Genomic DNA, 24,060 nt, shown 5'->3' with positions numbered 1-24,060 from the left:
CACATTATTTGACTGTAATTCATTTGTCAGTGATCAAGCCCTGATTATTTTGATTCTCTGCAGGAGGACATGTTAACTGTGTGATCAGATCCTCCTGCATTAGACAAATTCACACATTGAGAAAATGATAAGAACATCCCCTTTAAAAACAACCATGGGATTTTATGACTTTATCATATACATTAGCATCTATAAATGGGTGTTAGGTGGTTTCTGTCTTGTCAAGCTAACACACAGAGATGTGGCTCACTGTAAGTGAAATGCTACATCCAGAGTTGTGCTCCGCTCTTAGAGCCACTTGGCCGAGCTCAAGCTCAATTTCTCCCTCCGTCATTTGAACCGGACGTCTTGCTGACTATATGTCTGGTCGCCCTGGTTGAATTTGGCACTTGACTCACTATTGAAATGCTTTGCTTCAGTGTGCTGAAAACACATTTGGAGGAAGAATCATAGCAGCATCTCAAAATCCGGACCGCACTTTTTCATGGAGCTGGATGACAATTCAGAATTTGTTTTCAATAAGAAAAGTAGATTATCACCAGAATCATCCTTTCATGCAATCTAATCAGATCTAATTTTATATAATCTAATATAATCCAACAATGGAGATTTTCAAAAATGATGGTTTATTATTTTGGTACTGGAGATTATGTTTTACATCACGGGTGAATTATATAAAATAATATTAAAAATATCTAATTCTGGCAGTTATGGTCATCACATTTAAAAATCAGTAATGCACTTTCCCATGACAGTCATCACTGTGAAAATCCCAGTTTGATGTTAAATTTAAACAGCAGGTTTTATGATGAGGTCAACTGGATTAAGTTATGAGATCTTGTGGAGTTTTTGCTGTGGGATACCTGGTGGCTCTCCCTCACTCACATTGTCACCTTGAGTCTGACAGACAGGCAACAAGAATATACACGCTGATGCAGGTCCTCAAAAGACATCCTGTAACATTTTTCCCATTCATCTGTTGTGAAAACCCCTTAGGTTTGATCAGTGTTTGATATCGTGAACTGGTTGTGGAAGCTGAAAAGAGTTTAGCTTTTTGTTAGTTTTATTCAGGTCAACAAAGTCTGTCCCTCACTTTCATTGTTCGCTATTACTTCTACCACACCCACATTTACAGCCTTCTATGGTTGCGTCTTCCTGGTGTATCACGCCTGTGGAACAGGACTGGTGGCTGCAATGCAGTCTGACCTGTTCCTGTCACCTGTTCTCCATTGTTCACCATCATCCTCAGAGGCTTGAACTGAAAATATTTATAACTCATTCAAGTCCAAGCCAGTGGAAAATATATTTACATTTGTTTTATTTTTGAACAAACTTATTTGCATTTGAGTCAAAACTATGTTGTCAACACATGGTAGGTTATTTCTCAATATCTACATCTTCATTCTCTCAGTGGTCCATTTATCAGCCTGTAATTTGCAGTGTAGCTCTTTAGGTTGTGGTTGACTGTGGGTGGGTGTATGTCTGTTTTCCGTTGGTTTTATAGCAGCTTAAGTGTTAATGTGCCAGTCTGGCGGATTGTGCAGAAGGATAAAGGGTTTAAAAAACTGACTGTGCAGCCCAAACGAGAGGCTCTTTTAACAGTAACAGCAGCATCATGTCTCATGAAACACAAAAAAACAAACAGCCTGTAACATTTCACGATGGATGTCACGAAACTAGAGATCTGGTACTCACAACCGACGTGATTAAAAACCTATAATTCTCAGTGCCAATTTCACTAGCACAGTATACACACACACACACACACACACACACAAACACACACACACACAAAAAGCAGTATCTACTGAATTAATGCTAAATCATGCTTGCCTGCCCAGGACGGTTGAAACCTAATGGATATTTTAACTGGCCATCAACAGGGAGGGAATTTCTGGTGACCTACAACCCTGATGAGCTGTTTGTTTGACTCACCGGGGTGGTGGAGAGTGCCAGCTAGTCATTTGGCCTGGCACCATGCTCATGTTAAACGATAAATTCAACAAGGTCCTGCACAGACTAATATAGTCTGCAACCAGTTTCATGGCAGGGGCTAAACTCTACACGAAGAAGCAAACATCAACTCCCTCTACCTCAGCAACTCTCAGCTCCTTCCTCCGTAAGTAGTCTTCAAAAAGCCTTTCACTCCTTCTCCTCTTGAGTGTTTTGCAGTTAACTGCAGCCTCTGCGCCCTCATGTCTCTGCGGTCGACTCATTCCCTGCATCAACCTTTGCGGGTTGATCCAATTATAAAGAATCATGGTGCAGGGTCATGCAGTACTTAACTATGACACAGATCTATCGTCAATTATGTACCCCCGAAAACAAGTAGACTTATCTAAAAAAAGAAGAAGCTGCGTTCATATAACTTTATTTACTGGCTGTCTGGCCTTTTGCTGAAAGTTGCCTGTAAAACTAAACCAAATGCAAATCTGATGTGTGTTGTTAAGCATCGTGTTCGGGAATTTTCAGTGTATGTGACCTTTTGTAGCATCTCAGAGAGAGAATATGCAGATGTTAACCAGTATAGCAGGTGATCACGTTTCACATATAAAGCTTGCAATGACATCTCTTCCTGCTTTTAGAGTAAGCCAAGCACAGATCAACAGTTGGGCCTTTTTCTCTGTTAGGATAAGAGGCTCTGGCCCTGACAATCTCAAAGCTCATCAGAGTGCAAACACCCTTTCAAGAGCCTTCCTCATTCCATGTCAATGAGTCCTGTCAATTGTTTTTTATCAGTGTTTTCCTGGGAATAAGCACTTGTAGTGTGCAGATGAGACCCGGCAGAGAAAGGATGGCTCTAGCCTCCGCTGCCAGGCCAGATTTGACTGTCAGGGCCCTGCCATTGGCTCTCCTCTGAAGCTGCTTATTTTTTGTTCTGCCTTTGTTTTGGCCCTTCTGGTATCTCCATAGTAACAGCCGAAAAGTGGCGGGTCTCGCTGCACTTGGCGCAGAATGAAATGGAATAGGTACATGAACACTCTTCAATTAGATGCAGGCCTAAGATCAGAATAAAAAGGTGCAGCAAATGTGTTGAAGTGGTGAAATAAATGTACATCACTCCAGGGTGATCATTTTGTTGAAAGCTTGCACACTGTGACTTGGACCTAGAGCTTTTGGAGGGAAGTGACAGTGTAGAAGGAGGTTTGAGGGCTGGAAGAGGGGGAAGCAGTGAAGCAGATGAAGAGAGGTAAAAAGGGTGGGGTGGTTGAACATGCCTGTGGCTTCCACCGTTATCTCCCAGACTGCCTTGTTACCGTAAGCCAGCTTTGAATAGGTCGAATTAGCGGCAGCCGTCCGGAGCTGAAAGAATAAGGGTGAGTCAGCCGCTTTACTGCACAGACAGCGTTTCTTTCGTTTCTCCCCTTCTCTGGACCACTGTGTGCCCCTGCTCTCTTTCTCTCTCTTAGTCAGTCTCTCTATCCCTCTCTCTTCCCCCACTCTTTCTGTCCACTCACGTTGACCAAAGTCCCGCCTGGCTTCAGTGTTCAGTGCATAAGTTATTTTGCGTTGCTCTTTGTGAAAATGTTTCTTCTTCCCTGAAAACTAAATGTAACAGCACAACCTGACTCACTCTCTAGTTTAAATAAGAATGCACCAAAACAGTTTTTAGGGCTGGAATCACTTGTCGATAAAGCCCAAGTGTTTAACCTCTATAGTATTAGATATGTTATGATTTTAAATTTTTATTAATTGTTATGTAGTTTTTTTGAGCATGAAAGTTATGCAAAGTTAAAAATCCCAAAGGCTGCAGTAAATGGAGCTTCTCTACCCAACACAAAACACTGAAGCCTCAGAAACACCTCGTCAGTAGTTTTGGCTGGGTATCGTGATGTCATGCCCACATTTGCATAATGCACCCATGTAGTCAGATAAAGCAAGAGCAGAGGCCGACATGTTCTATAAGCTCCACAAGTAGGTCACCAATAACAAGTGAATGGGCTTGCTGACCCATCAGAGCAGACTATGGTTCAGAGGTGCCTTAATGAGACAGGAGCTAAAACAGGTGCTGCAGCAGTGGACTGTATGAGGACAGTGATGCGTTTTCTGGACATTATGTAATATCCAAAATGTATATATGAACCTGAATATGAGCATCATAGGTCTCGTTTAAGGTAAAGTATAGCAGAACTGTTCTCTTATATTGCCATGGGGTTGAAATTGCCTAGTTCTCAATCCATGTTCCACTCAGCCTTAGGTGAACTTTTTTTCTTTTGGTAATTTCATCTTCCAGTTCTTTACTTTTTAGCCAAAATAATCTCATTAACATATGATAGTGATATTATAGGTGCCTGAAGAAGTGCATCTGTGCACTTTGGCTGAATGTGCTAAAGTGGCCACTGTACGGAGTATAAACCTTTTTAATGTAGCAAGCAAAACAGTTCTTCTCTGGCGCCATCATCAGGCCAAACTTCAACTGCCTCACTGGAAGGGTATTAAAGCCTCATTGGACAGGCACTGTGACTTGTTAAGTAATTAACTCAACACTACTGCTGACATATTTTCTGTAACTTCCTCCTGCCATGCTGCATGCCTGTCTCAACAGCCTTTTAAGAATTGTCTCATCTCCCTGGCTGAATATTATCTCCTTACATTGTTGTATTTCTTTCCTTTCTTTGTCGTCTGCTCCCTGTACTTCTTTGACTCCTTCCTCCTGTATCTCTGCTTGTTGACCTTGTTGTTGTTGAACCTCTGTTGCCTCTCCATGCTGATCATTTGACTTTCAGCACAGCTTGATTTGTTATTAGAAGCTGTTTAATTAGGGATTCGGCTGAAATGGTGTTGACAAACTCTCAGGTGTAGGACGCACACATGCTCACAAATCTGGCCTGTGCTGATATGACTGGCGTTGAAATGCTCTGGTGGCGGGGTCTCTTCTGAAAGACAAGAGTGGATCTGGCTGTTTCCTCAAGCAGCCAACAGCTATGTCAACAGTGGCTCGCCTAATTTCGCACGCTCAGTGGGAGACGTCATCTCTTTCTGCAGGATACTGAAAACATCAAGCTGATACCAGCAGCTTTAAGTGTGGGCTAGCTCAACTTCTCTGAAGTGCTCCCAAGAAAAAGTTACTGAGCATACACTCACAAATAGTACACACGCTTATGCACAGATAAAAAAGCTGGATATGATACAAACTGCACACAGCTCGCAAAAGATCAGAAGACCCCCTTAGTTCATTAGTTATTAGTTAATTCTACAGAGTAATTGTTTTCATTTGCTTTAGTCTGTCAATCTTTTCCAACTCTTGAATCTTTTATTAAAAGGAGGATTGATTGGCCAGCTGATCAATCAGACTCTGTTGTGATTCCAGTGCATGTATGAAATGTTGGCCTCCGCTCTCTCCCTTTACTTACTTGCTAGTCTGACTTGGCGTGTCAGACTAGCAGGTAGGTGTGCATTATGCAAATGTTATGGTGATGTCATGTGATATGGTACCCAGGAAGAATTATAATTACTCTCCGGGGACAAATAAATTTGTTTTTGAATTTGAAATGGAATTTGAAGTAGCTGCCGGACTACAGACGAGGGGATTCAGGAGCTTCAGGAGCAGTGTTTTCTGCGGCCTTTTAACTTTGCAGACCTTTTACATGCAAAAAAATAATTTTATGTGTATGTGTGAGGTGCTTTTTCCAGGGGCTGGGGCAAGAAAGAATTGTGCTTCACTCCCAGAAACACTTGACTCAGCTCTGGAATCTGTCTCCAAAATTTTATTATGAGGATTTTTCCAAACCTTCGTCATTTGAACCTGAGGTATGGCCGACTGAGATTACATGCCTGGTTGCCCTGGTTGAATTTGGCACTTGACACGGGCTTGAAATGCTTTGCCTCAGTGTGCTGAAAAAACATCTGGAAGGACAGACATGGCAGCATCTCAAATTCCTTAGCATTACCTATGTCAGCATCTTCAGACTGGGACTGTTTTCCTTTATCAATATTGTCTCTCTTGCTTTGAGACCAAGAGCCAGAGGTTATATCATTATTGTGTCTTTGCAAGAACTAGGAGCTGTTATGAACCTTCCTGAATACATGTTCACATTTACCTGTTGGAGAGAGAGTAAGTATATAATGTGTGTAATGTGTGGAGTGTGTTGGGATGCCTCACAGCAGGGTGCTGGCAGCTAAGGTGAATGTGTTAAGCCCCTTGAGCCATTCGCTTGATTAGAAATGTGGTTTGAAATGATAACTGTATCAGCGTCTTCAGTCTGGCACCTTTTTTGTTTTTATTTTTTTGAGGTTATTTTTAGTCTCAATAAAAAACTAATGTTTCTCCCCAGCTGAGGTTACTCAACAAGCCAGTAGAATTAACAAAAAGACATGTCCTTATTGTCACTTTTCAGAGGTGCCTTTAGGTCACTTCCACTCTAGTGTAGAGCTGGTGACATTAAAATTTGAAGTTTGTCAGTGTTAAGTGTTGAAATATTAATTCATACACCTCAGGAAGGAAAACACAGTATCTGCTGCTGCTCAAAAGTAAGCACTAGACAGGACTGGAAAAAAGTAAAGAGGTGCAGTGGAAGTGGAGAAGTTGTTATTCCAGCAGGTGTCATCACCCTGTTACTTCAGAGACATCTCACATTACCACACTGCAGACTGCTGCATCACTGTCACAGGCTGGTTACAGTTATCCACACTATTTCAGTGGCCCATCTCAATAAGAGTTCAGTATTTTATTCAATAATCATCATCATCATCATCATTGTAGAGGATTGTTGTTTATTTGCATTTCTTTATATAAAGAGGATGGAGAAAATAACAGTCAGTCAGTATAACCAATGGACACTTTAACCACACTACAAATATGATCATTAAACTAAATGAATACCTCTCTTCAACTGATTCAGTAAAAACTGAACATTATGATGCTCATGAGGGAGGATTTATTGCATGGCTTATCTAGATGTACCTCACAGACTGTAAAGTGAAATAAGGTTATTTTTACTGGAGAACTTTACATAAAAAGTCAAATGAATATGTCATAGACATTGTCTCTCTCATATCTGGCTGCTTATAACCACTCATTGGAAAAAACATCACAGTTGGCTTTTCTTCCAACCCTCAAATTGTTGTTTGAAAAAGTGAGGACTGTCTTCAATCTGGTCTATGCTCAAAATGGCCCTCACAAAGTACAAGTACATGCACACACACGCACACACATATACGCACACCTTCAAATATACATCCAAACCCCCAGCTTGCTGTGGAGCAGCTCTTCAGTAACGTCTCACATGAGTGCGTGCCACGGGGAATCAGCAGAGCTTTGAAAACAACATATGTTTTCATGTAGGGATTGGAGTGTGAAGATCTGTGGAGGGAAGCTGTGCCTCTGCCAGCAGACAGAGAGGGCACAGAGCCAAAGAGATTTACAGTGGCTGCACCCGAGAAATGTTTCACTGATCGCACAGAACTCAGTACAGAACCAAGAGTCATAAAGGTTACAAGAAGCAAAGATCTGAGGTCGCAAGGAAGAGAAGTGGCCGTTATCCTGCCAACCTATTGTAATGTACTGCCTAAATGAGGAAAACTATTAGGCCCATACAGCAAATGTTCATTGTTCCCATCATTGTTGAGGATTTGAACACACGAGTCATTGTTTTTAATGGAGCCAGACTTTTTGGGGGTCGGATGCTTGGAAGCAAAAACATTTCCAATGATATATCATAAAAATGTAATTAGCAAAACTTATAACAAAGAAATGTAATGCATCTTAATATTTTACTAAGCAGTGGTGCTGTTACTGGTGCTGTGCTTCCTTGGATTGTGTGTGTGTGTGTGTGTGTGCGTGTGTGTGTGCGTGTGTGTGTGTGTGTGTGTGTGTGTGTGTGTGTGTGTGTGTGTGTGTGTGTGTGTGTGTGTGTGTGTGTGTGTGTTCATGTGTGCACACACAGGCCCTGGTGAGCCTTCATGTCTGCATGTGCACAAAGCACTGTGATACACAATACCCATAAGCCCTTGTGGGTTTGCTGCTCCTGTGATGCGATGATGCTGAGCTCTGCTGATGGTGGTGATATGTACCCATTTGACCTCTCATCACTCGGAGCAGGAGTAAAACAGAGAGGGAGAACAAAGGAGTTGGAGGACACAATGTTCTTTTCAAAGTGACCTTAGCTCTTTTTTTGCACCCAGGAAACACACAGAAACCTTGCTCAATATGCTGGAAATGGCTCTACTGCCAAAACTGTCAAGTGGTTCATGTTGGAGCACCGCTGTACTAATAGAAACAGGCTCAGTGGAGCAAAGTTACTATAAATGCTCATCAAAAATAATTCTGCTCTTTTTCTCAAAGATACTTGTCCAAATCCCAGAACCCAAAGTCCTCCGGGCATTTGGCGAGTACATGATATTAGATCCTTTGTGCTGCAGTCAAACAACACCTGGCAGTAGGGAACCCCTACTTGCTGTAGTTGCACCTGCTCATTGCTCTTCTACCGTCTTCTGAAAGCAGCTCCTCTGCAATGTGACGCCATAATAATTTAGAGAAGAAGGCAAACAGCTAGAAGATGCTGAGTGCTGGTACCAGGACCGATATGTAAATCTTACAAATCAATCACACTGGCAGGGGCATGCAGATGCCACCAGTCGTTTCATTCCCAAGCAACAGCCAACATATAAGGCCTACATCTGGTAGCCTTCAGAGTTTATTTGGATTACACCCAGTGTGACAATTGAACAGCTTAGTGCTTCGGGAATATTAGTATTCACTTGATATTGCAGCGGCCGACCCCCGCAACTATTTTTGGCAGATGATAGTGAAGCAGGAACTGAGTTGTGGTGGTATTCATTATTCCCTCGGTGCTAAATAAAAAGAGATGTAGATGTACTCTCTCTGTGTCTCTCTCAGTGGAGGCAGCGGTTCTCAGGTCTGGTTAAGACGTTGTTGACCTGTCTAGAAGAAGCCCCTGATTGAGAACAGCTTTTGTCTCTTCTCTTTGCCCAACTGTACTCCCTGATGTTAGGCTACCGTTACTACTGACACTATTTAAATGGTCTTCAATAGCTTCCTTTTATTCAGGCTAGCATGTGCCATCAGTTATCTATATGTATCTGAGGAGGGATACTAAATGGCTGACAGTGTGGTTGAAATGCAGGGAGAGGGAAAATTAAGTTGAATGATAAAAAAGATTGTGTCTTTAGTGTTCAAAAATATGAATTGCTACATCACATAGACTTGATATAAAGATGGGAAATGAATCTCCACTTCCTCTTCTCATCCTGACATGAATTCAAAATAAACCGTATGTGAAACCGCACCATCTTGCACTGATGACATCTTTTGTAGCCAATGCAGTCTGCGCAATGGCGATCGGGTGATCAATCGCATCCGTCCCAGCTGTCAATCATCATAATTTACCTCATTTTTATATCATCAAATAACTGATTAAAACCAAACTTCAATTAAAAAAAAACACTTACATCAGTGTTATAAGAACAACTGCAAATGAAACTATTTCCTACTTTATTTACTTTAAATATTCCTTCCCTGTGTCTCTGCTGTTGTACTGCTCAGTCGTAATGTTTTCATCTGTGTCTCATTACCTCGGCCCTTGTGTGTGTTCAGTCCCTGTTTCCCCTCTCAGTTTGTCATTTTGTCTCTGCAGCTTGCCAGTGTTACATCGTGCTTATACTCGGTTCCCTCGTGTTTCCTTGAGTCATTCCAGTTTGAACTGCCTGTTTTTGTCTCTGCCTGCCTGCCTGCCTGCCTGCCTGCCAGCTGCAGCTCCTGTAAGCCTGGTTTTCCTATTAAAATCATCTTCACTTTCCCCCTTGCCTTGGTGTGTGTCTGCATTCGGCACTTGAAAACCTTCAACCTTAACACATTTATATTTAGCATATCAAACGTTACAGTGGTGTACGTTGTGCATGATGTATTTCGCTTTGGGAATCTTATAATTTGTCAGACAGTCCATTATATGCTGGCAACATATTAAATGTGCTTCTGCAAATGACATCTCTGAGAATGTAAAAAGCAAATGTTGAGTGCACTTGAGTACTTGTCATGCTCTCGTCCTTGTTGTGACAGTGCTTCAAAAAAAGTGCCATTACAATCTTCAGGTTGAGTTTTTGTATTTATTTTAGAATGCACCAAAGTGTGCACATTAGACATTGACATGGTGCTTCAAACAAAAAGGGACGATTATTTTCAGGCCATTCTGTGATTCCCATTGGTTTGGTGGAATGCGGTCAGCGTTTCCATGGTGATGCTTGTGAGCGACTCTTGTCTCAGAGGGTCTGAGGATTGTTCTCCATTGTCCTCCAGAGATGAGATGAAGAAAAGAGGGTGAAATCGAGTCTGTCACAGCTCAGCTTGGGATATGAAAAACGGGACACGACGGACAGATGTCAAAATAAAGACCATTGGTATTAAAAAAACACAATTTCTGTTGTTTAGTTTAGTTTATTTATATTCATATAGATTAATTATTTCAATCTATTTTGTAAAAAAAATCAATTCAAATGAGCTTTAAATCTCATGATTGTCAGAGATCCAACACAGAATCACATGCAGTCCATCCAAGATTGAGAAAATCTAACATTCAAAATAGCTTTTGGATCATGTTTTTTTTTTCCATTTTGATCCAACTTTTCTCACCAAGGACCTTTTCGGAGAAATGACGACGTCATTGTGGCAACACAAATCGATGTATGGGCCCTGGGAAGCAGTATCAGCTAAGTAGGGTCCTTCATATATGGCGCAGGATGCTTTGCATTCTCTGAATGTGGTCTGAGAGATCAGGTCTCACATTGAGGAAAGATTTGGACACACTCACACATGTACTTTGTACTGCTTACTTGTGATTGAATCACTTAGGACAGATGTTGAACCATTGCACAGGAACCATTAATCTTGCACAGACAGATGAATATGGCAAAATTAATATTGCACAGTTGAGAAATGAGAAAGCGCAGTCCATAATAGTGGTGCATGTAGTTCTACTGGGAGCAGAGCTGGTGGCACAGTCTCACTGCTGCAGGAAGGAACGACACTTAAGGTGAATCAGTCTGTTGCATGTGGCTCCTTCTGAGCTTTCAATGTTTATTCCCCTGTTAAAAGGGTTTTTTGGTAGTTTGCCTCACTCTTGTTGAGGGTTAAGGACAGGGGATGTCGCACCTTGTTAAGCCCTATGAGATTTTGCGATTTGTGGAAATGAGCTAAATACCCTGCTAATGTTTGCTCTAGGGCAGAAGCACGTGCATCGGTCTGTTATTTCTTACTTTATCGGTTTCCTCTAAATGCTGTCTGTCTTATGTTACTCTACATCATGAGGAAATAATAATCCAAGCAAACAGCAGGTGTAGCTGCCTCTTCTCTTCTCAAGTGTATTGACTCTTGGTTTCCTTGCAAGACACAGCAGCACTCGTTGTAAATTGTGTCTTGTGGTTTGTCCTTGCAACAGTCCAGTGTTATCACTATTGAATTTGCAGTGATTTAAAAGGAAAACTGGCTTTTATATTGTGATTTTATCCACTTAGTATAGAAGCAAGATTAAAATAAGGCAAAGTCTGGAAATGGGCTGAGGTGAAGTTTTCAAACAAACTGTCTCACATGGTTTCTGGGCTTTGTGCTTTTGCCTCATTATATATTCTGGAAAGTGCCATCCTCGGAGGGATTTTCCGAGATGCCACAAAGCAGGTAATTGTTCAAAGTGAATACAGAGATGATTAGATTCCGTTTGAACAACAGGCAAACTTCTGCAAAGTTGGCTCGTCATTACTTGCGAAGACACGATTTGAGACCAGCACAGAAAGTCTCATTCCCCCAGAGAAGGTACAGAGAAGATCAGATCCTGGTATCTCAACAACTTTGTTTGTTGCTGAATTTCAAATTCCAAACAAGGGTTTGAAAACCCACCCTGAAGCAACAACAACAGATTACAAAGTGTTCCTCATTGGTATCAACAAATTTCAATGGACGGAATCAGTACGCTCATCTCTCTCTCCAGATAGATATCATGATAACAGTATTTATACAATATGATGATCTTGTCTCTATTCTTATTGGTTATAAACTTGAATGCATTACTACACACTACTACTACTACTACCACCACTACTGCTACTGCTACTACAAAAATCATCTATGTCTGTAATGTCATCATAGACATAGATGATTTCTGTACACTACATAAACTTCAGGTTGTGTCTGTAGTACTTCAAAGACTGTGTGTGTGTCATGACAGCAACGAGAGGACCCTTTTCACAGCAATTCAACTTGTCATAGCAGGACAAGCATGCCTGTACAACATTCAGTTAACACTGGTTCAGTTCTGTCAAGTTCCCCAGTAAATCATGCGGGCAGCCGGTGTACGAGGCCATGGAGCCATCTCACCTACAGAATGAATTTATTATGTTATCAATTACACCTGTGCTGCTAAGACTGCAAAGTCTTCTGCTGTGAAAACGCTGATTTATGGCTGATGCCTTCGAACACCCCATCACTCCGTGGCGGTTACTCAAACACATTTTTTACACCCCTCTAGTGTGTTCTTCACCTCACACGACTCCGCAGCACTTGCACGTACAGTAACTCACAGCTTGTGTGTGTTTAATCAGTCATTACGTCCCAGTGTTAGCTGACAGCTTAAATATCAAGATAAAGATTCAGCAATCTTTTGCGCTGTTTCCCCCAGTCACTTGTCCATCTTTAATTCATTGCCATCATGCTTTCATTCTTAAATTTGTCTTTAAAGTCTTTCTGCTCCCCTGCTGCGTCTGACACAGCACGCAGGGCATCGCAGCGATTTAGTCTATTCAGCAAATAAAAGCGTGGAACTGAGGACGGCTGACACAAAAATCTAATCTTTGCTGATTGTTCTGCTTTTTACCGTTTAAACTTTACTTCTCTCACAGGTGCATTACATACCTCCCTGCTCTAACGTTTTATGAACATTTATTTGTTTTATTTACCCAGGGACTTGCACAACCCATGCTTTTTGATTCACGTTAACCTGTCAAACAAATAAATGTGTAGTTTTCACTATTCAGAGTTTTGCCCTCTTTCTCTGAAGTTCTGATTTACAGTATCTTCTCCTCTGCAACAAAACATAACAATCTTATGTCAGTTACATATCAGGTTCCTGAAATGAATTTGAGCAAAGAGAATAAAATAAATAAGGATTCACTTTGCATGCAGCCTGAACACATTTCCAAATCAAAATCTTTTCTGCTGCAGCTTAGATGGCATTTGGTATTCTTGTGCCTTTTTAAATATAAAACTGGGATTGATATTCATGTCTATTTGTATCTTTGCAAATCATTCTTGAAAGGTAAAGTTGGTACATTCCATGTGTTTCAATGTTTTGCTTTGGTTCATTTATCTGCAGGGACCCAGTCCAGTGGAGGATTCTTCCAGTCCCAGTTCAGCCAGCACACAGCAGCCTCGAGGTCGACACAGTTTTGTCCAGGAACACTTTCAGGCTCAGTACAGGTGAGAGGGACATAAACAGCTCCGAAGTCTTATTGATTGTCCATCGTGTGGTGGACATTACGTCGTGTGCTGGACATTACGTCCAACAAGGACGTAATCGTCCAAATTGGTGTTTCATAGTTTTGGATGGAGACAAAATTTAGGGACTATCCTCATCTGTTATGCAGCATGCAGGTTGATTCCACAGGGCACTATAACTAACGCCCTCAGGTTGCGTTTGAATAAGCTGAGTACAATACATACCATTAAAGAGAAAAGGTATTCAACACAGGTGAGAATGTATTTTCTCTCCTGTGGATAAGAATCAGTAGCTTGAGAAAGTAGGTCAGACAGGCCTGCAATGGATTCAGGGGATTTATCTTTAGAAATGGCTTCTGGCTCTCTTTGCTTCATTCACAGCTGAAAATCAGAGACGTGGGCTCTCGAGTTTAATAGACCCTCTAATGGAACTGACTCTAGACCTTTCAGTAACCTTGTTGACACGCACGGCAGAGTTTATTTAACCTTACGCTCTTGCCTCTCATTTGGTTCCTTAACAGTGTCAACAAAAAAAGATGGTAAATCTAGGAGATAATGTTAAAGATAACATGGAAATAGTCATTATCTGTGAAGTTTTAAGATGATTTGCAAAATAATAGAAATAACTAGAAAAAAATGAATATGGATAAATTATAGCCCCAGCTTTTCTAACTGATGTTATTTGTTGTAACACAACATTAATATGAGTATTGCTAAATGCCAAGCAATAATTAGTTCTTAAATGCAGATACATTTTAGATACTTATTTGCTATATTATGTTTTGAATGCTCTGCTATGTGTTAAGGTTATTTTTTCATTGCTGATTGTTTGGTTCTCTGATCATTAGCAGGATTATGTAAAAACTACTGAAACAGTTTTATTAACACTTGGTAGAAGGGTGGGGTATGGGGTGAGGAAGAACCCATTACATGTTTGTATGGATTTGGTCAAAAGGGCAGATGTAGGGATTTTTTTCATCACTTCCTGTAACACTGCAGGATAAATCTGGCTTTATAAGGAGACTGTTGGGTCTTGGAGGAGGTACGAACTCTACCGAGTGCCATTCCAGTTTGTGAAATGTGGATGAATCGATTTGGTGTTAGCTGACGACAGGTGTCTCCAACTTGTCAGGAGTGACAAACTGTGTCCGTGCTCACTCAGCTCTGTAGACCTTTAGTCAACCAGTTTAAGCGTCTGTTTGCAGTCGGCTCTTAATTCAAGTTGTAGATGAGTTTGTCAGTCAGTTTGTCGGAGTAGCGATTGCCCTCATCACCACCCTGCTGTGTCTGACATTAGGACCAAAAAAAGTTTCTCCTCTTGCTTGTTTCAATTAAATTCCTGTCTTTGTTTCAGTCAGGCGGCAAATGGGAAAAAGGCTCATTTGTGCTTTAGTTAAGTAGAGAAGTTTATAAAAGGGAAGATCATGCCTGACCTGAAACATGCACGACTTTTGAAAATGCATGAATAAGGAAATACATACAAACCAAGAATAATAAATATATTGAGTTACCTTTTTCAAGGCAATCGTTTCCATAGATTCTCTCTAGTAAAATCAAATCGTTGTAAATTTAGTCAAAATATCCCTCGGTGTGATCATGTCCCTCACAGTCTGAATACAGGCACACAGTCCCAGCCGCACCAGAGCGCGCACCTGTTCTGTTTGGGTGAGCACAAATATTCGACATGCAGCGGTTTAGTACGTGAGCCAATCAATAAAAAAGGTCAGCCTGCAACACATGTATAGTATTGACCAGCTCACTGCAAGATTAACCAGCCATTCAGTCGTGGGATTAGACCATTCCCTCACTGAGGGATGATGGATTAAATGTTTAGAACTGGACTGTTTGCTGTGGTAGGCTAGACACTCTCTTCTCTCTCCTCCCTGTTGTCTCTCACACTATTCTCACACACACACACACACAAACAGACACACAGACACCTGAGTGTTTATGTGACATTATCAGATTAGCTGCCAGTTAATTGGCTGATTAGAGCAACAACACTTGGGGGAAGTCCCTGGAAGCACCTACTGCATCTTCAAACCACACACACACACACACACACACACACACACACACACACACACACACACACACACACACACACACACACACACACCTTGTTCTTTTTCCCTGACTTACACCTGTTTCCCCTCATTTACCAAATGTGCCTCTCCTCCTTTTCTTTACATTAAACATTTCAGTTTATAATTAGAGGGGCATTTCTTTGTGTTTCTATTATGTGGCTGTGAGTTCAGGTGAGGTAATGTCCTTTTGTTCCTTTATGAGACCTGCTGTAATTAGCACTAGATGCCTGAACCCCTCCCTGCCCTGCTGTGTGTGTTTGTGAGAGAATAATTAGCTCTATGTGATACAAACACGCACATTTGTACAGCATGTGGACAAACACAGAGTCGTGTATGGCATGTTTTTACACAACGATCATTACCGAGCTGGTGCAATTAGCGATCATGCCTCTGCATCCTGGCACTGCTTTGTCTCTGCTGAAGAGGCTGTGTGCTGAGGCGTGATCGCTCCTGAGGCTGGTAGGGACACTGGAGACGCTTCATAATGGACTAGTGATGCACCACAGGTCATCTGTAAGACGTTCACCATCAACGACGCAGTGCTGTTTCAAATAGACTGGTGTGAAAAGCACCTGAATCATGTTGTTTGATGTGTGTGAGCCAACGTTCAGCCTCTCGGCGTAGGCAGCACAGTACAACATGCTGTAAACTCTGATTTATAATAATTTAGTCTTTATGTAGAACTTTTAGACCTTTCGAAAAGACTTAATTGTTTTTTGATCTAAGCTATGGACAATCTTGTATTTGGACTGTTTTGTGTATTTATTTAGTCTGTAAAATTGCAACTAGTTCTTAGTTTCCTTTTCTTTCTTTCTTTCTTTCTTTCTTTCTTTCTTTCTTCTAAGTTTGAAATTTAAGAACATCTGACCCAGGAAGCTCTATCGTGGTGAGAACATTTTGTTTACATGTCCAAACCCACTTTGTGCTTAACCTCAGTCCAGACTCATCTGGTACATCTAAGTGCATTTGTTCTTTGAGCCGCATACTAAAGCCCAGACACTAAAATTAGACACACAAACATTCATCAAACATTAAGTTTTGCCCTATATGCTACCAATCCCAGCAGTGACTGCATTACTATATACTTTGTTTTGTGTGTGTGTGTGTGTATATATATATATATATATATATATATATATATAATTGTGTTTATCCTATATCTTATCAATGACTTGACTCATAACAGTGAACAGCAGTGAGTGAGCAGTGAACTGGACACCAGCTTATTATTCCAGCTGTTTTCTCCTGCTGTTTCCACGAGTGGTTACCGGTGCTAACAAGCTTATCGTGTAACTGCAAACCTTAAACTGTGGGATCAACCTGAGGGGGGGCTGAGTGAGAGGTGTGTAAATATACAGAGATGAAGAGAGTGGGTGTGTGCCTGGTTGAGATAGAAGAACCGACAACCATGTCTTTTTTATTTCTCTATTCAAATTGCTCATGTCATTTACATTCATTTCCAGTTCTTATTTTCATTGTTACCTTATGTGCATCATATTTTTTCAGAATGTTTATTCGATATAACTTTATTAATGATATTCCCCAGCCCCCAAGTCTTTAAAAAGCATTTTTTCTCATTAGAGACAATTAATTTTCACATCCATTGATTGTCCTGTTAATTGATTATCCAATAAATTGTCTGACCATTGTTTCAGCACTAGCTTTGCATATTTAGTATATTTTTCATTTGTGTCTTTTCAAACTCAGTCCTCAGTACAGAAGCACAAATGCATGTACTGAAACCTTTACTCACATAATTGTGCTTAATACAGTTTGTCCCAATTTCTAAAAAGTACATTTAGCTCTAAATATTTGTCCTGCTTCTGTCTCCACCATTTTTCTGCTGAATGTTGCTGCAAATATCAGATTTCACACCAATAGAATGATTCAAGTTTATTCTTATCTCATCTTACAGAGCATATCATTGCATAATATATATTATCCCTGAGATAGTGAGGGCGCGTTGTCTTAAAAAACATAATTTCTGTACCTGTTTGCATCTGTGTTAATGTTTGCCAATATGAAATATTTTATTTTACAAAACAAATCAAAATATACTTTGGCTTTTGAATATGTTATTATATAGTTTTGGCTTATTTTAATTCCTTTTTATTTTTAAGATGTTTACAATGACCAATGCAATGTTTACAAAACATGTTCCCAATGCAGAATAGATGTGCATTTATATTTAAATCTTCCATTAAAAAGTCAAGTTCTATATGATATATATATATATATATGAGTTTTCTTTTTATTTATTGTTATTTCTAATGAAGTTTATGCTTAAGCTGTTAAAATATGAAGCCTCAATTACATTTCTTTGTCTTATGGGTTTGATAATGACATCTTTTTATATGTTTGACTGATATATCTTCATCAAAATGTTTTTATCTTTAATATCATTGTATCGTCATCGGCCCCTAAAAACCGTCATCAGTCAGGTTCTAGTTTTTTTATTCCAAGACCTAAACCAAGCACTGTCCACTCTACTGCAGAACACATCACACACACACACAAGTTGCTCTAATTGAAACAACAGTGTTGATTTGTTTCTGAGCTCTGAGGCAGCGTGACTCACTCACATTTAATAAATAATCGACACAGACACTCTGTGGTTTGGACTTTGTTATCTCTCCTGGGTTTCCTCAGTGTGTTCTTCACATTGTATTCTCATCTCATTAGTCTGCTTCATGCAGAGCAGAGACTTATTCCTCTTCTTTTTTCACTCTTTTACTCTCGACCTCCTCTTAACTTCATGTAATTATTTGGTGGAACTGGAGTCACTGTGCCTCTAAATGTGGACCAACAAAAGATCCCTGCTGTGTCTAATTTTTGCTCGTTTGTTTCTGGCTGCATCTCCATCTCTCCCTGGCCTCCCCTTCTCTCTCTATCTGTATCACTTGGTTGGTCTCTCTTTCTTCCCTCTTCCTCCTTCCTGATTCTTTTTATATCTCACAGAGATGCTCCTCAGAGGCATTCGGTGGAGTTGTCTGATCTGAATAAATGTTTGCGATTAGAGCCGGGGCTGTCTTGCGGTTTGGGCTGCTGATGTGGGAGCCTGTGCTCTAGTCACTCCGCTGTGCCGCGGCGTTTAAATGAGTCTTTGTCAAAGCCTCCCTCCCTCCTCCGTCTGTCACTCTCAGTTTGCAGCATCTATTTTTAATGGCACGGGAGACGTGCAGAACGCCCCGGCATTCATCTCCATCTAGGAGATGTTATTTAGATGCACATTCAGTGTGAAATGATATACAGTAAGTGTAATCAATGTAAAGGATGACTTTTAGATTGACAGATCTTGTGAGGAAATCCAATTGTTTCTTTAAGTCACTGGAACGTGGCGCTGAGAGACAGCTTCTTATACAACAAAGAAAACTTCCAATCATGTGTTTTTATACCAGATTCTTTGAAGACTCGATATTTCATATTTCATTTCATCTTTAAAGATGCTGTGCACGTTCTCCACTTTACCCCTAAGATGCCGCCAGGTTGGGATGTGCTCGCCTTCACCTCTCAGAGGCATCGGTCCACACCTCACAGAAGAGTGGCTGCTGAAAATATGGCCCGACATTGACCTTCCTCACTTTGATTTCTGGCGCTTTTCACCACCCAGAGTGCTTTCTTCAGGCCCGGCCTCACTCACAGCACTCCCCCACCCGCTGATACCACCCGCCTCTCTGCAGTAGCAGACTTTGAAGTGGGTGCTGGCCAGTTAGTGCAGAACATTATCAAGTCATTACCACAACTCTTTGATCTCGTTCTGCCTTTTTGTTTCGTGAACGCTAAATTCATTTAGGAATAGTCAGTCGCCACCTCATCTTTTCACAGCTGGCAACAAAATATGTCCTGAATGTGTCTCCTGTGATCACTTGTGATTGGATCTCTCTTTCCCGCTCTACATGCAAATACATTTCTTTCATTCAGTTTAATTTCTACATTTAAGCACTAAATGTTAGTCTGCACAGCTCTAACTATCATTTTGAGTGTTGTTGATGGGATTTTTTAGTCCATTAATGCAATCCACAGTGGAAGTGAGGAAGGTCCTCACAAACACTTGTCTTACACATTTAAAAGCATGAAACTCCTGCAAAATGTTGCTCAGTCTGACTCTAGATTAAATGTTCTCACAGTTTTCAGCGTCACATGTCAAAATTGAGTATTTTATTATGTGAGTTCTGCTGTTCACTCACTCACAACGTTGCCTCCAAAGCAGTTGCAGTGTTTTAACGGAGCACAGAGGGGCGTCATTATCAGCTGACTGGTGATGCGTCTGGCTGTCGACAGCCCTTGTTGATCGATTTAAAAAGCCCTCAGCCATCCCCGTCCCAATCCCTTACTACACACAGTATGTATAACCATATCAGTTTGGTCTATTAGTATTTATTGCTGTTTTTTAATAACCACAGAGGAACTGGCAGTGCCCCTCCTCAGAACTGGATGAGGATGAGTCACGTAATCATGTCTCTTCCAGCACTGCACACCAAGAAATGATGAAGCAATTAGGTGAGAGCAAGAGTGCATGAGAGCGAAAGCATTGGAGATAAAGGAAATGATGAAGAGTGACTGAGTGAAAGAGAAGCAGTTGTTTCAATTCCCCCACTTGCTAAAACGCTGCTTTTTGAGTTTTTGGTTTTTAGTTGTTTGTTTTACGTTGAACAACATGGATGTAAAACCAAACTGTTGCAATGCAGACTTCTGTTGTCTCCACTGACACGAGTCCACGTGCTCAGGTAACTTCTGTTACTCATTCAACAAGCTGACGTGAACCCATTTATCACCCAGTTAATTAGTCAGTTACTTTCATCCAGGAAGGAGGAAACTTAAGTATGAAGGTGACACTGAGTGTGTGTGTGTGTGTGTGTGTGTGTGTGTGTGTGTGTGTGTGTGTGTGTGTGTGTGTGTGTGTGTGTGTGTGTGTGTGTGTGTGTGTGTGTGTGTGTGTGTGTGTGTGTGTGAGAGAGAGTGTGTGAGTGTGTGTGTGTGTGAGAGAGTGTGTGAGTGTGTGTGTGTGTGTCAGCAGCCACTTTAGCTGAGTTAATTTCCCCTGACAGGACGCTGTATTTTCTGATAGAGAGAGATGAGTGCCCTCCAATCCACGGCCAGTGACACACTGATTGACAGGCGGACAGAAGAAGATTAACTCTCTGGGCTCTTTCTCTGTCAGTCAGGAGGAAGACTGACGTGTGGAGAACTGTCACACATGCACCTCTTGGTTTGCTGTGGTTGTGTTAAGGCGATAATGCCAGTGTGTTTATTGACTAAATAAAATTATCTGTCAACAAACATCAGTTTTCTTCAGCGTGGTGAGAGGACTAGTATTAACAGAATATCTTTGGATGCCTTAGATTCTTAGTGTCTGTCTTTTACACTGTAAAAAAGTTGAGAAAACAAAAAGCCACAAGGCAACTTACTGCACTATAGATTTTCAAATTTCGAGGCAGACTCAATCTCCTAAGTTTTTGTACCAAGTAATTACATTTTGTTCAGATAATTAACTTTTTGTAATTATGAAAAACTTTTAGACAATACAAGCATATTTGCATTTGTTCGACTGCCATCCATGTCCTAGGTTTCCCTCAGACATTTTATTTTAAATAATGCTTTTCTTGTTTTAAAGTCAAATTCACCCATTCACACAGGTCCCTTGTGCTCGGGATCAAACCCATCAATACTTGTTCAGTTTCAAATTGTGCTCTTGGTTAAATGTCAGATGATTCAAAACAAAAAATCTTTGTGAAACATAAAAGTGATTCTTAACCATAAAGAGCACGTCACACTATGCTCACTTTCTTAAGAATCATTGTATCAGATGTGGAGTATTGATAATTGCTCAAAAAGTTCTGAAACAGGACTCTGGTGGTTCTGATGTGTGCGTTCACATCAAAGCAGGATGAGCCTGAGGCTGGCTGATGAATGGTCAGTGATGTTTTACTACAAACAGTCGATGCTATAAATATGTATTCTGCACACTGGATCATTCATCATTTACAGCCGCCTGCAGGGAATTCATTTAGTAAAGAATTGATTCATACATACATTTTCTTTGGCTTACTAAATCCATCAATGAGTCTGCTGCTGCTGTTCGCTGTGTGTTTTTCAGTTTTGCTATTCCTGGCTGAAAAAAACTTTTTATTCTGAGAAGATAGTGAAGATGTCTTTGTGCCATGAGGATCTGCCTCTTGGCAACAGTATTCATTTTGTTAATTAAAACTGCGACGAAAATAGTGGTTGACAAGACCAAAAATAAAACTTAACAATAAAGGAGATGTTTAACAAAGTCAACACCCTTTATCTGTGAAATCAATCATTACAGATCAGTTCCTCTGCTGCCCTGTTCAGTTGTTGATTTTGCTGCTTGATCTCTTTCACTGCTGTTAAAGTATAAAACTGTTTTTATGCAGATTTATGTCTCATCAGTAAGGATGTTATCTGATTTTACGTGCTCTTGGAAGAATACGATTTTTGGATTAGATTAATGCACAATCCACTTAGAGACAAGTGTGTGTGTGTGTGTGTGGGTGTGTGGGTGGGTGGGTGGGTGTGCAGCCTGTCAGTCTGCTATACTGACTACAAACTGGCATCATTAGCGAGGCTGTGGCTGGCTGTCACGGCACACTGACAGTGAGGAAACTAACATGGACTTTGAAAACTTTTCTATTATTTCCACCGTATTTGTACATTTGACAAGTTTGCTTCTGGCAACATGCACACATGCATGTGTACACACTGTATTAATGCTGTCAGTGAGAAGAGAGCATTAGGAAGCAACCCTTTCCACCAGTTATCAAATACAAACAAGAAATGTACTGCTAATAGGACATTAAAAAGCTACTGTATATCCACACTATCATTTTTTCTTATTTAAAGTACATTTATATAAGAGTTCTAATGACAAACTGCCACCTCAGCAGTGTTGAGCTTGTTAAAACCTATAAAGGACAAAAGATTTCCCTCTGACGGAGATAAACATCAACCTACGCCATGTCTGTTAAGTTACTTCAAAGCTCTGAACAAGAATAGAAAATGTAATGGTTTGCCACTGAATGACAACAAGTGAGTAATAGGATTACATTCCTACACTGAGAGGATTATGTGACAATAGAACAAACTGAATGTGTTTTTTCACATGATTGCCATATGAAAAGGTTAGATTACAGATTTCAGTCCAAGAACAACAGGTTGTCTGAAGCCAGACTCTGGTCATGGTTTCTTAAGATTAAATAAAGAGAAGCTTTACCCACACGAGGGAACCTTTCTGTGGATTAAGTAGTCAGAGGTGAATATTACTGTATTTGCTCATCTGTCCCCGCACTCTGTTTCAGCATCAGGCCCCTGTTTGTTTCCCTGTTTGTTTGTGTCACAGTCCTCTCTGCAGTGAAGACATGTTGAGGTTTTCCTGAGAAATCTCTGAGACTGGAATACAGATGTTCCTCAAATATTTACTGAATCACAGGTTAGTGTGTTGTCGAGCAATAAAACTGCTCGTTAGCCTACGGCTGTTTTAGTATTATGGCTAGCAGTCAGTTAGCTCAGATTTTCATGACGACAGGAGGACACGACTAGCCTGTTTGTCCAAAGGTAACAGTTGGATTTAGTTTTATCATGTTTATAAAAAAAAGAAAGTGTATTTATAAGTGTCTACTGTGCAACTAATGGTTATTTTTATACATTTTAATGGATTAGCCATGGAGGACTCTGTTTAAAGATCCACGACATGACTTCTCCCCATAAGAGCTGTATCAGACCGTATTCCCTGATTTGACCAAATTTTTTTATTTGCTTCTAATAAAAACAGATTGAAACATGATTGACAGCTCAGACTGATTTGTTATTGGCTGAACGTGGGTCTTGCGAACACACCTCCGTCCACTGATTGGTACTGAGCAGACTCTGACTCCCAATGTGCAAGTGCATCTGTGTCTGGGATATTTTGGCTTAAGATGTGTTTATGGTAGTAATTCCATCTGCCCTGTTGTAAGCGTGACTATAAATTTGTGTGAATGTAGCAGGGAGAAGTATGTAGGTAAAGACGAGGGGGGGTCCTCTAAATATATACAGATACAGTAGAAAAAAATCATTGTACCCAGAAACTAATATAGTGATCTATTGTATATTGCAGTGATAATATGTAATGATTGCACTGCAACAATCAATATTTGACTTGTTATTGAAAATAAAACACACACACAAATATATATATACACACACACACGTCCATTAGTAGTATTCCTCTTGTCATGCCTCCTCTCTGATCAGCCCTCTTCCTGTCAGCTCAAAGACCTTAACCAGGTCCTGTCTGTGTCTTCCTCTCCCCCAGCTTCTGCTTTCTAGTTTTTTTTTCCCAGTTCAACTGTCCTGCTGCCAACCCTCTGTTCATTTTTAATCTGTCCTCCCACTGAGCCCAGCACTTTGTTGTCTTTCTCTTCATCTCCGTCTCTTTGCTCTCCTTTTGTCTCCTCTGCCTTTCCAATATCCACTATCTGCTGCCCTTCATTTTAGTGTCAAGTCATCTTTGTTCCCTTTTTTTCCCAGCTG

The 24,060-nt window shown here is 40.6% G+C and overlaps 1 protein-coding gene across 1 annotated transcript in view; it reads left to right on the top strand.

Moving 5' to 3' along the window:
- usp43a (ubiquitin specific peptidase 43a) overlaps positions 1–24,060 on the top strand; it is a 91,508-nt gene that overhangs the window by 22,337 nt on the left and 45,111 nt on the right. The window contains exon 3 of the mRNA XM_020084375.2: positions 13,320–13,423. Within this exon, the coding sequence (XP_019939934.2) occupies positions 13,320–13,423 (104 nt within the window). The remainder of the gene's footprint in view (positions 1–13,319; positions 13,424–24,060) is intronic.

The sequence above is a fragment of the Paralichthys olivaceus genome, chromosome 8 (assembly GCF_024713975.1).
Source record: "Paralichthys olivaceus isolate ysfri-2021 chromosome 8, ASM2471397v2, whole genome shotgun sequence".
In the NCBI taxonomy this organism is placed as follows: Eukaryota; Metazoa; Chordata; class Actinopteri; order Pleuronectiformes; family Paralichthyidae; genus Paralichthys; species Paralichthys olivaceus.
The sequence above is the reverse complement of the archived record's forward strand: the minus strand, read 5'-3'. Positions and strand labels throughout refer to the sequence as shown.